Source organism: Saccostrea cucullata, unplaced genomic scaffold (genome assembly GCF_032062105.1).
Source record: "Saccostrea cucullata isolate Sc308-1 unplaced genomic scaffold, CSIRO_AGI_Scuc_v1 ctg130, whole genome shotgun sequence".
In the NCBI taxonomy this organism is placed as follows: Eukaryota; Metazoa; Mollusca; class Bivalvia; order Ostreida; family Ostreidae; genus Saccostrea; species Saccostrea cuccullata.
The window spans coordinates 604,190-618,680 of record NW_026939106.1 but is presented as its reverse complement, the minus strand read 5'-3'; the positions used below and the strand labels follow the sequence as shown (position 1 = coordinate 618,680).

Here is a 14,491-nt window from a genome sequence, read left to right as displayed (position 1 = left end):
TGGGAGGAGGGGGTCTAGCATTAAAAATAATGGTTTTTAACAAATAATGATTAGAGAGACGGCTAAAATAGGCTTTGCCTACTGCCCAATCCCATTTACTTTTATTGGTGAATAAAATTTTGTAAAGACAAGCGTCCGGTGAATAACATTCGGTCTTTTCCGCCTGGATTCGACTTGACGGAAAAGGCCGAACAATGTTCCGATTGATAAGTTACGTCACGATTTCATGATTCATGACGTCATATATATGGTTGCTCATAAAAATCATAATGTGCAAGTGCGAACTACAAGAAAGAGGAAGACGTATACTTGGATTATTTCTATGCTTACTCGACGGTATATTGGCACTTTCTGGTGCCGTTGTCGGAGCATTAGGTCTTTATTTGAATTACCATTTAGATTCTAAAATGCAGTTTCTAACTGACTATGACACAGGAACTGTGCCGTCATTTCTGATGATTGTTGGATTAGCTATGTTTATTTCTGGTTCTCTTTTTTCGAAAGCAGCATTTGATTGTGCTTATCCAGACTCTAGGGCAAGATTCCAGTCATTTTTAATATTCTTTGTTGCTGCCAAGTTTGTTTTGATTTGGGTGATATTCTCTGCTTCCATGATGTGTTTTGCCCACCGATCTGTCATTGAAGAGTCATTGAGCAATGGACTATTTTCTGTATTGAAGCTGTATAAAAAAGATTTTGAGCTGAAAAAGCTCATAGACAAATTGCAATTGGAATATAAGTGTTGTGGGAGCAACAATTTTGAAGACTGGTTCAAAGTTAGCTGGGTAAATGAAGACTTTCTGGATGTGGAAGACGAAGAAATCAAAAGGTATTAAACCTAATTGAAAATTTGAAACTGAAGTGAATTTAGGCCTAAACATGTATTAACCTAAGTGTCATCATTGTCAGGATTGCTTCACACCAGCAATGAGCTCACATATATGCTTCCTGGCATTAAAGAAATAAATGTACATCGTATTGTATTAAGTCTTTTTGATACCAATAGATCTACCGCTAAGTTAATTTCAGCCATATACATGTACCACCATATTTGGTCTTTGGGATTCAAGTTCCCTTCGAAATGGAAATAGGATGACCATAGATTTATATAGATCATGGATGATCTACCGTAGGATGGAGTAGCTAATGGAGCACTGATTTCAAATAAACTTTACACATGTATTTTGCATTCTATTCAGATCATATAATATATCGTGCCCCCCCCCCCCCACACACACACACACACCCTCTCAACACAAATGAAATTCACAAATCCCAGCATCACTGCATCATAAAATCAACTTTACTTATAATGATGAAGGTAAAAGATGCATTCTGTAATCATCACATAGCAATTTTTTTTGTCTTTTCAGTAAAATGGAATCTGGAATGTACATGGGTCATGATGTTCCCTTCAGCTGTTGCTTTATTTACACCTATAGACCATGCGTTCACACCAATGTCGACCCAGGGTCACGTAGTGAATACACCCATACATTGAATAAAAGAGGATGTGCTGGAACTCTCATGGACTTCTTTGAGTCTTCCATCTTGGAACCTGCAGGAGTTTTCATTTTGATGACATTTTTTATTGAAGTAAGATCATAAGCCTTATCTGTATTCAATTGAGAAGAATAAATTGGGTTTTTATAACAAAACTGTCATGTTTAAACAATGCTCCAATAAACAATGGAAGATTTTATCCCGTGGTGATTAAAATTAGAGGATATGTTACACACAAAAATATTCATTTGTATTAAAAAGTTTTAAAAATTAAATAAAATATAGACCACATGTATCGTTTCGGGGTTTTACATACATACAGAAGTATAAATAAACACCGATGCAGCAAGATTAATTAAGGTCAAACGATTATGCAGATATGTCTTTATAACATAACTGTCATGTGTTACATATTTATGTCAATGTCACCTGTTGAATGCTCAAAATATTAGTCAATAAACAAAAAATTTGATAAAAACATTCAAATTCAATCATTTTGCTAGTCCTTGTTCTGCTACCTTAAATTTCTATACACATATCCAAACTTCACTTCTATAGTGTACTCATAGATAAACTTTGAATTTATACTTAGCTGACTGTTCTGAGTTTTCCTATTTTTGCTTTCATATATATATTTCTTGTTTACAACCAAGATGCAATTTGAAAAGCTAGTACCTGATTGGTTAGAATCCCCAATTCAAATTTGAATTTTTCTTTTCAAACCATTATCATTAATATTCTATCTTTAAACATGTATGTAATATATTAATACAATAGCTGTATTTGTCTTTATATACTTTGGTTTTAGATCCTTTCCACATTCCTTGCCCGCTACCAGCAGACATGTATTGACGATGCCAACTTAATGGAACCAACAGGGCCTGGTACTGCCTGTTTATGTCCTAATATTGGAACTGGGGATGCCATGAAATATGTGAAAAGTAAGTTCACTTTATTTAAGATACATGTTCTTTTTACTGTGAAATTGCTAAATTTTGTGGGGTTTAATTTTTGCCATTTTCGTGGTATATATAAATTATTGAGACCCATATCTTAAATGAAATTTTGAAATTTAAAACAGTTTAATGTTCATTTTTTCAGTCATAAAATAAAATACCCATGCACCAATATTTTCCACCCAAACCATGAAAATTTGACCTCATAAAAATAAGCGATTTTACAGAATCCTGAGAATTTCAGTGTCAGTGGTATCAGAATTATGGTTCTATTTTATGAGTTGCTCTTGGTGAATAATTTTTATACATGTATAGTGAAACTCAAAGTCTGTTTAGAAAATTATTAGTACTTAGTAGATCTAACTCTGAATTAACATTATATAATGCATGAATTGACCATCCCTTTTTATTGAAAACTATAATCTAAGGTTCATCATATGACTTGGTGCAAGTTTTTGCTGCAGACATGATCGAATAGAATGCATGTAAAAATCCTTTGGCCAAAAAAAAAAATTAATTGTTTCTCAGGCCAAAAAATTCAAAAATCAATGCGGCAGGCAGGCTTTTTTTTTTGTTTTTGAAGCAGGTTTTACACTTTTTCTAAGCCATTTGTTCCATAAAATGATAATATCTAATAATTCTTAATTTTTGTTCTCTTAAATTAGTTATAATATGTATTCAACTTTAAATAATATTATTCCAAACATCTATTTAAAAGTGAATTCATAAAATACTGTAAATATATAAGAAATATATTGTTTTTCTACTATAAAAAGGGGAATAACTCGATTTTCTTTTTCAACTTTGAAAAATAGAAAATTGAATTATTTCCCTTTTCAATATGTCAATAAAATTGATTAATGCGGCCGTTTTTTAACTGATGCGGCGGTGCCAGAGAAACTATTGGTTAATTTTTTTGGCCTTATAAGAATTGAATAAATTTTGTAAAATGGTCTTGACAACAATTGAATCAACTTAAGTTGATTCAATTGTTGTCAAGACCTTTGTAAATCATATGTTGATGAAAACTGGCCAACTAATTTACTTGTGTAACTTAGTTCTAGTATATTACTGGTACATGTATAATACATGTACATCATGGTGATTATAAATAACAAGTGGGGAACACCTTGGTGATTATTTCTATCACCTTTCCAATCTTGCATATCTTTCAGTTGTTCAGAGATTGTGAGTCGATGATAAAATTTGACTTTTAATAGATATTTTCATAGATAATTTAAAATTACAGACTGGCATTGCTTTAATATCAAATGAGATATTCGTACTATATAGTCCAAACTATTGATGAAGATTCAACTTAATTCATACGTAAGGGTGGATTTGATGAATCATACTGTACATCATCATGTGTTTCAATATTTTTTTGTCTCAAGTTTTACAAAGGAAAAAAATACATAGCTTGGTATATCTGTAGATTTGGTCAAAGTCAGGTGACTTTGAAGGCCCTAGTTATGTGTTGCCACATATACATGTATTTTCCATGAATCAGAACTGCCTATATGGAGTCAAAACTTTTTTTTTTTTATCTCAAATTAGTCTTTGGCATTCCTTGTTGGGGCTAAAAAAAATTATGTGTACTTAGTTCATTACTACATGCAGTGCTTTGATCTAAAAACAAATCAAAATGCATGCTTATCTTGTTAATTAACCAAAATAAAAACTTAAATTGCAACCTTTAATACAGCATAGAATTAGATTCTAAAAAAGCGGTAACTTTGATAGGCGATACAAAGATACCAACTCCAAAAGATGCAGAAAATTACCAAACTGGTGGAGGTCACAAGGAGAGTAAAACAGATGATGGTGGAGGTGGTGACTTTGGTGGTAACCGTTATGGTGGTGGTGGTGTTAGTGATGATAGTGGAGATGGTGATGATAGCGGAGATGATGATGGTGGTGGTGGACCTATTGATGATAGACAATCAGAAAGGAAAATCAAATCTGAAAAAATGGAAAAAGATAAAAAAGAGAAAGATGAAAAGAAAAAGAAGGAAGACAAAGCAAATGAAAAGAAAGCCAAAGGGGATGAAAAGAAAACTACAAAAGACAAAGAAGAAGCTATTAAAATAGATAAAAAAGATGAAAAAATGAAGAAAAAAGACATCAGTGATGATGATGAGGATGATGATGAGGATGATGGTGGTGGCAGTGATGATGGTGATTTTGGTGGTGGTGGTGGTGGTGAAGCTGGCAGTGGAGGTGGTGCTGATGAACAATCAGAGGGAAAAAACAAATCTGAAAAGAAAGAGAAAGATGAAAAGAAGAAAGATGATAAAGAAAAGAAAGCCAAAAAGGATGAGAAGAAAGATAAAAAGGATGAGAAGAAAGATAAGAAAGATGACAAAAAGGGCAAAAAAGATGACAAAAAAGGCAAAAAAGATGACAAAAAGGATGACAAAAGAAGCAAAAAAGATGACAAAAAGGATGATAAAAAAGGCAAAAAAGATGACAAAAAACCAAAGGAAGATGAAAAGAAAGCTAAAAAAGATGACAAAAAGGATGACAAAAAAATAAAAGATGAAAAGAAAGCCAAAAAAGAGGACAGCAAAAAGAAAAACAAAAGTGATGATAAGAAAATGAAAAAAGAGGACACTAAAAATAAAAAGGGAACATCAGAAGATAAATCAAAGATAACAAAGGACAAGTCACCAGATAAAGGAAAGGACAAATCACCTGATAAAGCTAAGAAGGAAAAAAGTAAATCTCCTGAGAGATCCCGCAAAGACAAATTTGATAAAGAAAAATCTAAATCTGATGGAAAAAATTCAAAGTCAGAAAAGTCTAAATCAGAAAAGTCAAAATCTAAGAGTAGATCCAAATCCAGTGAAAAGAAATCTCCAAAGACTAAATCAGATAAAAAGTCTAAATCACCAGATTCTAAATCTGGAAGTAAATCCAAATCCAAGAAAAGCACATCCACACCAAAAGCAAAATCACCAAAAGCAAAGTCAAAATCACCAAAAGCAAAACCAAAATCACCTAAAGCAAAATCAAAATCACCAAAGGCAAAATCAAAATCACCTAAAACAAAATCAAAGTCAAAGTCACCAAAACGTAAATCAAAAAGATAAAAATTGAAGCAAAAATCTCCAAAACATGAATCAAAATTCCAAGTCATCTCCAAGATTTACCAAAAGAAAGGCAGCTGATAGAAACTGACCAAAATTGATGATTGAGAGGACCCAAGATGGAACAAGAAATTCAGCCAGGATGAAATCTGCTAAAAAGGCAGAGGGAAAAATTAACCCTTGAGTGGGATGCCATTAAAATGTTGGGACTAATCCTATTTAATATCTTACAACTTTTCATATAATTTTCTTCCAAAAAAATGTGTCGTTTTATAAAGATTTCCAAAATTAAATTATTTTTTTATAATTGAGAATGTCACACCTAGATATACATGTACATATTACCAGTATTTATTAATGTAATTAAACCATCAGATGTTTGAAAATAAAACAACAAACTTGTATTTCTTGTTCCTGTTTTTTAGGAAGTGAATTAATTTAAAACCCACTAAAAAGGAAATTTTGGCTTCCTGTTCTAGTTTTATTCAACTTTGGCCCATTCACTCTTGTTGTCTTTGGTTTAATTTGATAGAAAATAAGTTACAACTGTGTTGGGCTAATTCAATAAGGAAGGAAATTGTTTCCCAATGTAATGGGGCAAAATATGGGGGGGGGGGGGATTTGGGGGGTTGGAGGGACTAGTATACCCAGGTATGTTTGTATCAATTTTAGCATTTGTGGACTATATAAAATTATACCGTAACTACTGTTATCCATAAATAATGCAATTTGCACCACTAATGGATGTTACATCATTGTTGGTTCACATGCTTTAAATTTTATATTGATACAATGATCAGTAATAGATTTTGTATGTTTATAGTGAATTTTATGCTCAGAATTGCATAGCTACCATAACCAAATTAAAATGTTTGCATATCTCAATAATGCAAATTTAAAATCCAGAATCAAAACTTTCGTAACAAATTTTAATTCTGAATTAGCTTAGCCAATACTATAATTGCCTGCATTTTGTAATAAATGGACCCTAAATATAGTAAGATGCTAAAAGATGGTAACTTTGATAGGCGATACAGAGATACCATTCTCAAAGGAAGTGGATAGTTACCAACTTGGTGGAGATGACCAGAAGAGTGAAACAGATGATGATGATGGTGGTGGTGGTGGTTATGGTAGTGATGGTGGCGGCAGGAGTTATGGTGGTGATGACAGTGATGATGGTGGTGGAGGAGGTGGTGGTGGTGGCGGTAATGATGATGGTGGTGGAGGCGGTGGTGGTGGTGGCGGTAATGATGATGGTGGAGGTGGTGGCAGTGGTGGTGATGATGGAGGAGGTGGTGGTGGTGGTGATGATGGTGGTGGTGGTGAAAAAGATAAAAAGGATAAAGATAAAGATAAGAAAGATAAAGATAAAAAAGATAAGAAAGACAAAGATAAGAAAGACAAAAAAGATAAAGATAAAAAGAAAGATAAAGAGAAGAAAGACAAAAAAGATAAAGATAAAAAGAAAGAAAAGGAAAAGAAAGACAAAAAAGATAAAAGTAAAGACAAAAAAGATGATAAGAAATCCAAAAAAGAAGACAGCAAAAAGAAGGACAAAAGTAGTGAAAAGAAAAAGGATGACACCAAAAATAAAAAGGACAAATCTTCTGATAAATCTAAGAGGGAAAAAAGCAAGTCTTCTGATAGATCCCGCAAAGACAAATTTGATAAAGAAAAATCTAAAGGGAAAAAATCTAAGTCCGAAAAGTCTAAATCTAAGAGCAAGTCCAAAGATAAATCTAAGTCTAAATCTAGAAGTAAGTCCAAAGATAAATCTAAGTCTAAATCTAGAAGTAATTCCAAAGATAAATCTAAGTCTAAATCAAGAAGTAAGTCCAAATCATCTAAGTCCAAGAAAAGCAAGTCTTCAGGGAAGAAAAGTAAATCCAAGTCACCCAAAGGCAAATCCAAGTCAAAATCAAAATCAAGATCAAAATCATCCAAAAGCAAATCAAAATCAAGATCAAAATCCAAGTCAAAGTCACCCAAACGTAAATCCAAGTCGCCCAAAAGAAAGTCGCCAAAGAGGAAGTCTCCAAAGAGAAAGTCACCGAAGAGAAAATCACCCAAGATGAAGTCACCGAGGAGAAAATCACCCAAGATGAAAGCGAGAAAGTCACCCAAGATGAAATCTCCCAAGATGAAGAAGACAGGATTTAAAAAGCCCAGAATGGGACGCCGTTGATATGAAGTGACTCTAAATGAAACAATGTAATTTTAACAGACATCTTTAACATTAAAGACAGACAATAGTGTGATAAGATTATTATCATTGATTATGTTGCAGCCATTTTTTTTTTTGGAGGGGGGTGGGGGTGAAAAAATGTTATGGATACATTTTTACTGTACATTTTTACTGGTATGTACAGTGTACATATATTTTTCTTTTAACAAAATGGTTCTATTATTTCCTGTATACATTTTATTAACCCCTGTTAGTTTTATCATATCAAATTACATAATTTTGCCCATTCTGTTTACATGTACTTATTTTAGCATTCATATACCTCAATTGTATCTTTCTTGGATCAGCCTCATTTTCAATACCCAAAAAAAATAAACAGATTTTACAAAAATGGTTTGCTAGATTTTCATTCTATTCAAAATGAATCCTGGAGTATTGTAAATGTAATTGCATTTGTGATAAAATATTTTCCTCTGAAATTTTTGCATTTATTATATTATGGTCAAGGTTAAAGTTTTTAAATTTAATATGTGATAACATAAATTATACATTGTATATCATCTAAATTTAATATGTTCATAAATTATACAAGGTAATATAAAATTAGTCAAGGGTGTATGATAAACAAATTAAAGGTAACCAGGGGATGACCTTGTCATAAGAAATACACATGTGAAATATTAAAGCCCTAGCACCAACTGCTCTGAAATTATGGCCAAGGTTGATTTTCTTCTAAAAATAGGTCAAACTCCAAGGTCAAAATTGTTGGTATTTTTTGAAAGGAAGGTCACAAGAAATACAACTGTTGAAAGATAAAGGTCCTAGTATAAACTGTTAGTTATGTCCAAGGTTTTTCAAAGGGGTCAGACTCAAGAGTCATGGTCAAAAATACTGACTTGTTTACCCAAGGAAAGGTCTTGTTATATAGAATAAATAGTTTTCCTAATTCATTTTATCTCAGAGTTATTCTCCTTTGCTGCCATCTTGTAGGGCAAAGTAGGAAATTTTCTTTTTTGAGCAACCAATTTAAACATGCATTTTGCAAGGTAAAAGATTTTACGGTCAAAAAGACATACAGACAGATGGACAGGGCAAAAATCTAACCCAGAATCTTCAATTACGGGGGCATAAAAAAAAAACAGAAACTTGTGGACAAGTAAAAAAAAAAAGTAACACCTTTACCAAACGTGGAATTTCATGAGTAGGTCTTTCATTCACTTCTTTGGCACTTCCTACAACTTTACAGGGGAAGCGGTTTCTAGGGGTGGGGGGATGGAGAGTCCAAGATCATTTTAGTTACTTTAACACGTACATTTATTAACTCCACAAATTCCAGGGAGACGGTGTCCAGCAGACCCCCTCCAACCTCTTTCTAAATCTGCACATGTAACTTAATACTCAAGTATCATGAAGAGTTGATGCAGTGTGCTTAATGTACTTGGTCAGTAAATACCAGTATGACACATGGGATGCTCACTCCCCCATGGCACCTGACCCCACCTCTAGTGTTTTGGAGGTCTGTGTTTGCTCCGCTCCTATTTTGTATTGGACTTTTGAGCTTGAATATTGTTGGTAAAATCGTTATCTCAACATATTTTATGATTACTTATGTTATTTATTAATACAGGAGAAGAAAAGTTTAAGGAGGAGGAAGAAGATTGATAATCAGCGAAGATCTGGCGATACAGATTTCTCTTTTGCTGGTTTTAGCATCACCATTACCTTGGATCCAAATCTTTCTGGATTTATTGGATTAAAGGAAAGACTGTTCAACACAATGAACAAACAGAAGAAAAAAAACTCCACAATGGATTCGCTAGTATTCCGTGACGAGACTGACGATGACAGGGAATTGCATTGATCTGTATAAAACTTGTGAGGAAAAATAAATCACTTATTCTTTAAAATGAGAAAGAGTTAAAATAAAATCAATGTTTAACAGCCTTTGTGCTTACCTGATGTTTCGTATTTTTTTTTTTTTTTTTTTTTGAAGAGTTCCTCTAAGTTGTAGAAAAAAAAACAAAAATAATAGAACACATTTTCTACAAAGAAAGGTATGAGCTAACAAACAGTAATAAAGCTAAAAATAATCCATAGAAAGTTGGAACTATACAAATTGAGAGCAGAGTTCAGCAAACACATCAGAGATGGAATCAGGTGCCATGGAGAAGTAAGCATTCCCTGTTGATCGGTCACATCCGGCTGTGTCAAAACTGTTCCTTGTCAAAATCTGGCAAACGGAATATCCGTATACATTTTAGTTAGTAAATAATAGACTAGTAACAATTAGTATGTATCATGTCAGTCTTTATTCGACTTAATGATATACATAGTACTGTATTGTATTTGCTGACAAAGTCATTGTATCGACCATAGAACTTAACGAAATGTTAATTTTAAACGAGACTGTAGATGTATAATAAAGGTTTCATCACCTTATTTGTCAATAGCTTGCTTCTTTAAATAAATTGCTCTTTGTATAGAATCAACTGGAAGACATAAATTCCATATGCTGGTGGTAGAGGTATGGTGCTTCATAAACAAGGGATAGAAAAATTGAAATCATCACGTTTATCATAAAGTTTCGTTGTACATATGGTTAACATTAACGTTTTTTTCGTGTATTTTTTTTTTCTTGCCTAAAATTCAGGTATCTTTTATTTCAAGTTCACTGGGATGTATATATCAAAGTCAACATATGAATGGTGGTATATAACTGTTTTAAATAATCATAATATGTCATTTTAATATTCAAAATTCGCGTTGAAGGTCACAATAAAGATTTTGAAACCGAGGCCCCGTTTCACGGTAGGCGTAATGGTCCTCAATGGCCCTGAGTGCCGAGTGAAGGTCAAAATTTGAAGTCCTTCACCGGTATATGGCGAAATATCTATATATATGAGTAAAAAAAAAGCTCTGACAGGACGTAGAACAACAATCAATCCTCTCATATTTAAGTTTTTGAATAAAGATCTTCTTCATATGAATGTCAGAATAGGTCTGCTAATAAGAAATTTATTTAGATCTATGAGCACATTGCATGATCTGCAATCAAAGGCACTTTTTGATCGAGAAGAGCTGCTATGAATTAAGGAGGGTTGTAAGAGATCCACAATATGAAATCGTTTTTTTTTTATAGAAGTTTCATGAAAATATTCTATTTAGTAGGAGTTACAATACTCTTTATCTCAAATATAAACAGGTATAAGATTTCATTAATTTAAGGTTCATAAACCCTCTATTTATTCATAAAATGTTTATGCTTTTCCGAAAGAAAAAAATATATAAGTAAAATACTGTCCTCTACAAAAATTTGAATTTCTCAATTAAAATTTGTAAATTTTGAAAAATTCAAATTTTTGTAGAGGATACGAACATATCAAACAAGAGGCCCATGGGCCACATCGCTCACCTGAGAAGCTTTGAACATTCTGTTCTTTACCAGATTTCCCCCTTGTAATACATATTGTGACCCCACCCTACCCAACTGATCATAATTTCAACAATTTGAAATCTACACTACCATAGGATGCTTTGATTCAACATTGTAAAAATTGATTCCCCATTGTGGACCCGTCCTACCCCCGGGGGTCATGATTAGAACAATTTAGAATCTACACTATCCCAGGATGCTTCCATATAAGTTTCAGCTTTTCTGGCCCAGTGGTTCTTGAGAAGAAGATTTTTCCTATATACTTTGATTCCCCATTGTGGCCCCGCCCAACCCTCAGGGATCATGATTTTAACAATTTAGAATCTACATTACCCCGGGATGCTTCCACATAAGTTTCAGCTTTTCTGGCTCTGTGGTTCTTGAGTAGAAGATTTTCAAAGATTTTTCCTATATATTGCAATGTAAAACTTTGATCCCCCATTATGGCCCCGCCCAACCCCCGGGGGTCATGACTTTAACAATTTAGAATCTACACTACCCCGGGATGCTTCCACATAAGTTTCAGCTTTTCTGGCCCAGTAGTTCTTGAGTAGAAGATTTTCAAAGATTTTCCCCATATATCTTTATGTAAAACTTTGATTCCCCATTGTGGCCCCACCCTATCCCGGGGGTCATGATTTGAATAATTTAGAATCTGCACTACCTAAGGATGCTTCCACATAAGTTTCAGCTTTTCTGGCCCAGTGGTTCTTGAGAAGAAGATTTTTAAAGATTTTTCCTATATATTTCTTTGTAAAACTTTGATTCCCCATTGTAGCCCCGCCCTATCCCCGGGGGTCATGATTTTTACAATTTAGAATTTGCACTACCTAAGGATGCTTCCACGTAAGTTTCAGCTTTTCTGGCCCAGTGGTTCTTGAGAGGAAGATTTTTAAAGATTTTTCCTATATATTTCTATGTAAAAATTTGATTCCCCATTGTGGCCCCGCCCTATCCCCGGGGGTCATGATTTTAACAATTTAGAATCTGCACTACCTAAGAATGCTTCCACATAAGTTTCAGCTTTTCTGGTCCAGTGGTTCTTGAGAAGAAGATTTTTTAATGACCCCACCCTATTTTTGTCTTTTCTTGATTATCTTACCTTGTGAGGAAACTTGGCCCTTTATTTTCACAATTTAAATTTCCCATCACCCAAGGATGCTTTGTACCAAGTGTGGTCAAAATTGGCCCAGTGGTTCTTGAGAAGAAGTCGAAAATGTGAAAAGTTTACAGACGGACAGACAGACGGACGGACGACGGACAAAATGTGATCAGAAAAGCTCACTTGAGCCTTCGGCTCAGGTGAGCTAAAAAATCTCAAATCCATTAAGAGTTATTCCTCTTACCAGAGTAAGAATTTATATTTGTTGCATTACTTAACCCGCATACAAAGGTTGTTTATTTTCCTGAGTTGCAAACATTTATTTCCGTTTTGAAAATAAAGTTTCGAGAAATTATATGTTTTGGAAAACATCTTTGTAATCTTTGTTCATTTGATTATTTTGCTCAAGAAACAATTTGATATTAAGTTTTAAAAAAGATAATTTCCAGTGTTAGATATGTACGTACATCTTTTGATCAGACATTTCTGGAGTTTGGACCCATCTTGCCCATTGTATTATCGCAAAATAAAATGTATTAAATGATTCTTCATGTGTCTGTGGGAGCATACAGTCAAAATAAAAGGAATTTTATCCAAAGAGAGTTTAATTCATAATAAAAAAAAAACTTCCTATACGAATACACACTTTCCAGATTCTGAATGATACCCTCAGCAAACAGCTTAAGTTGAAAGAGGTACGTTTTTTTTAATTTCGTATACAAAGGTGCATTTGCACTTTGTTTTCCTTCTTGTCAATAACAAAAATGCTGCATTCTGAATGCAGATCATTTAAAGGTTCTCTGTCAACAAATTTAAATTGTCAATTATTCAGCCTCATATCAACAGACCATGCTTTGACAACGGTTCCAAGTCAACGGAGATTGAACAGTTGGGAAAAAATACGAGAAATACAGATAGCATGTTCGTTTTTCCTCCAATTAATGTCCACGGGGGAATAAATTCTTGACTTAATTAAGGAAGTGACTACTGAATCAAAATTGTCTGTTACAGTTTCATGCCCGGATGAACTACACACTTTCCTGAGCACCAAGGGTAGGACTAGTATAAAATGGCTTTTTATTGTAAAGTTTAAATCTAGTCCCATGACCAATCATGGATTTGCTATTTTTTAGAAAATGATTGAGAAGAAGATTTTTAAAGAATTTTCCTCTATGTAAAACAAACAGCTTAAACTTGAGCTTCCATATAAATATGAAAGAGGTTTTTAAGAATTTTTTATATCTCTAAAAACCTTTTGGCCATTTTGGCCCCGCCCTATACAAAAACTTGGTGCATTTGCTTTGTCACTTTTTTTAAAGAATTTTCCTATATATTTCTATGTAAAACTGTCAATAACAAAAATGCTGCATTCTGAATGCAGATCATATATTTCTAAAGGTTCTCTGTCAACAAATTTAAATTGTCAATTATTCAGCCTCATATCAACAGACCATGCTTTGACACAATGTACTCTTATAGTACACGGAACGGTTCCAAGTCAACGGAGATTGAACAGTTAGGAAAAAATACGAGAACTACAGATAGCATGTTCGTTTTTCCTCCAATTAATGTCCACGGGGGAATAAATTCTTGACTTAATTAAGGAAGTGACTACTGAATCAAAATTGTCTGTTACAGTTTCATGCCCGGATGAACTAAAAACGTTTCCTTTGCGCGAATATCGACATCGAATTCACTTTGATACTTGATGAGCGAAAACATTCAATTGAGAAAATGTCTCCTTTCTTTTTAATTGTTTTATTTTGTTAATTAAAATTATAGTGCCCAAGACATTGCACATTTTTATATTTCGTCGAACAACTCCGTGTTCTTGTCCCATCCAAAGAGGTTGCTTCGTACAAAAGGCGAGTCATGAATCTATACCATCACTCAAATTTAATCAATAAAATTTGAAACATCACAAATTCACTCTTGGTCTCAGAGAGAGAGAGAGAGAGAGAGAGAGGAGGGGGCAAATCAACCGATATATTAACTTATAATATTTAATCTTGTATACAGTAATTGGATAATCATTTTCATATCCATAGAAGAGCATCCATCAAATAATATAATAAACCATTTTCTTGTAATATAAAAATGCAAACACAGAACATGAAAAAAAGGGGGGGGGGTTATACACGCTCAATAAAATGAGCGAGGGTTAATCAACACGTCACTTTTCTGCACCCTCCTATTAAAATTTGGGCGTGCATCTTCAGC

At 33.5% G+C, this 14,491-nt stretch overlaps 1 protein-coding gene across 1 annotated transcript; it reads left to right on the top strand.

Annotated features, from left to right (window-relative positions):
* Positions 1-407: 407 nt before the first annotated feature.
* LOC134252263 (micronuclear linker histone polyprotein-like) lies at positions 408-7,845 on the top strand. Its single transcript, XM_062734700.1, has 7 exons — positions 408-536; positions 681-829; positions 1,374-1,596; positions 2,312-2,444; positions 4,203-4,373; positions 4,455-5,534; positions 6,577-7,845. The coding sequence occupies exons 1-7, from the start codon at positions 408-410 to the stop codon at positions 7,734-7,736; spliced, it is 3,045 nt and encodes a 1,014-aa protein (XP_062590684.1). The 3' UTR covers positions 7,737-7,845.
* The last annotated feature ends 6,646 nt before the right edge of the window (positions 7,846-14,491 follow it).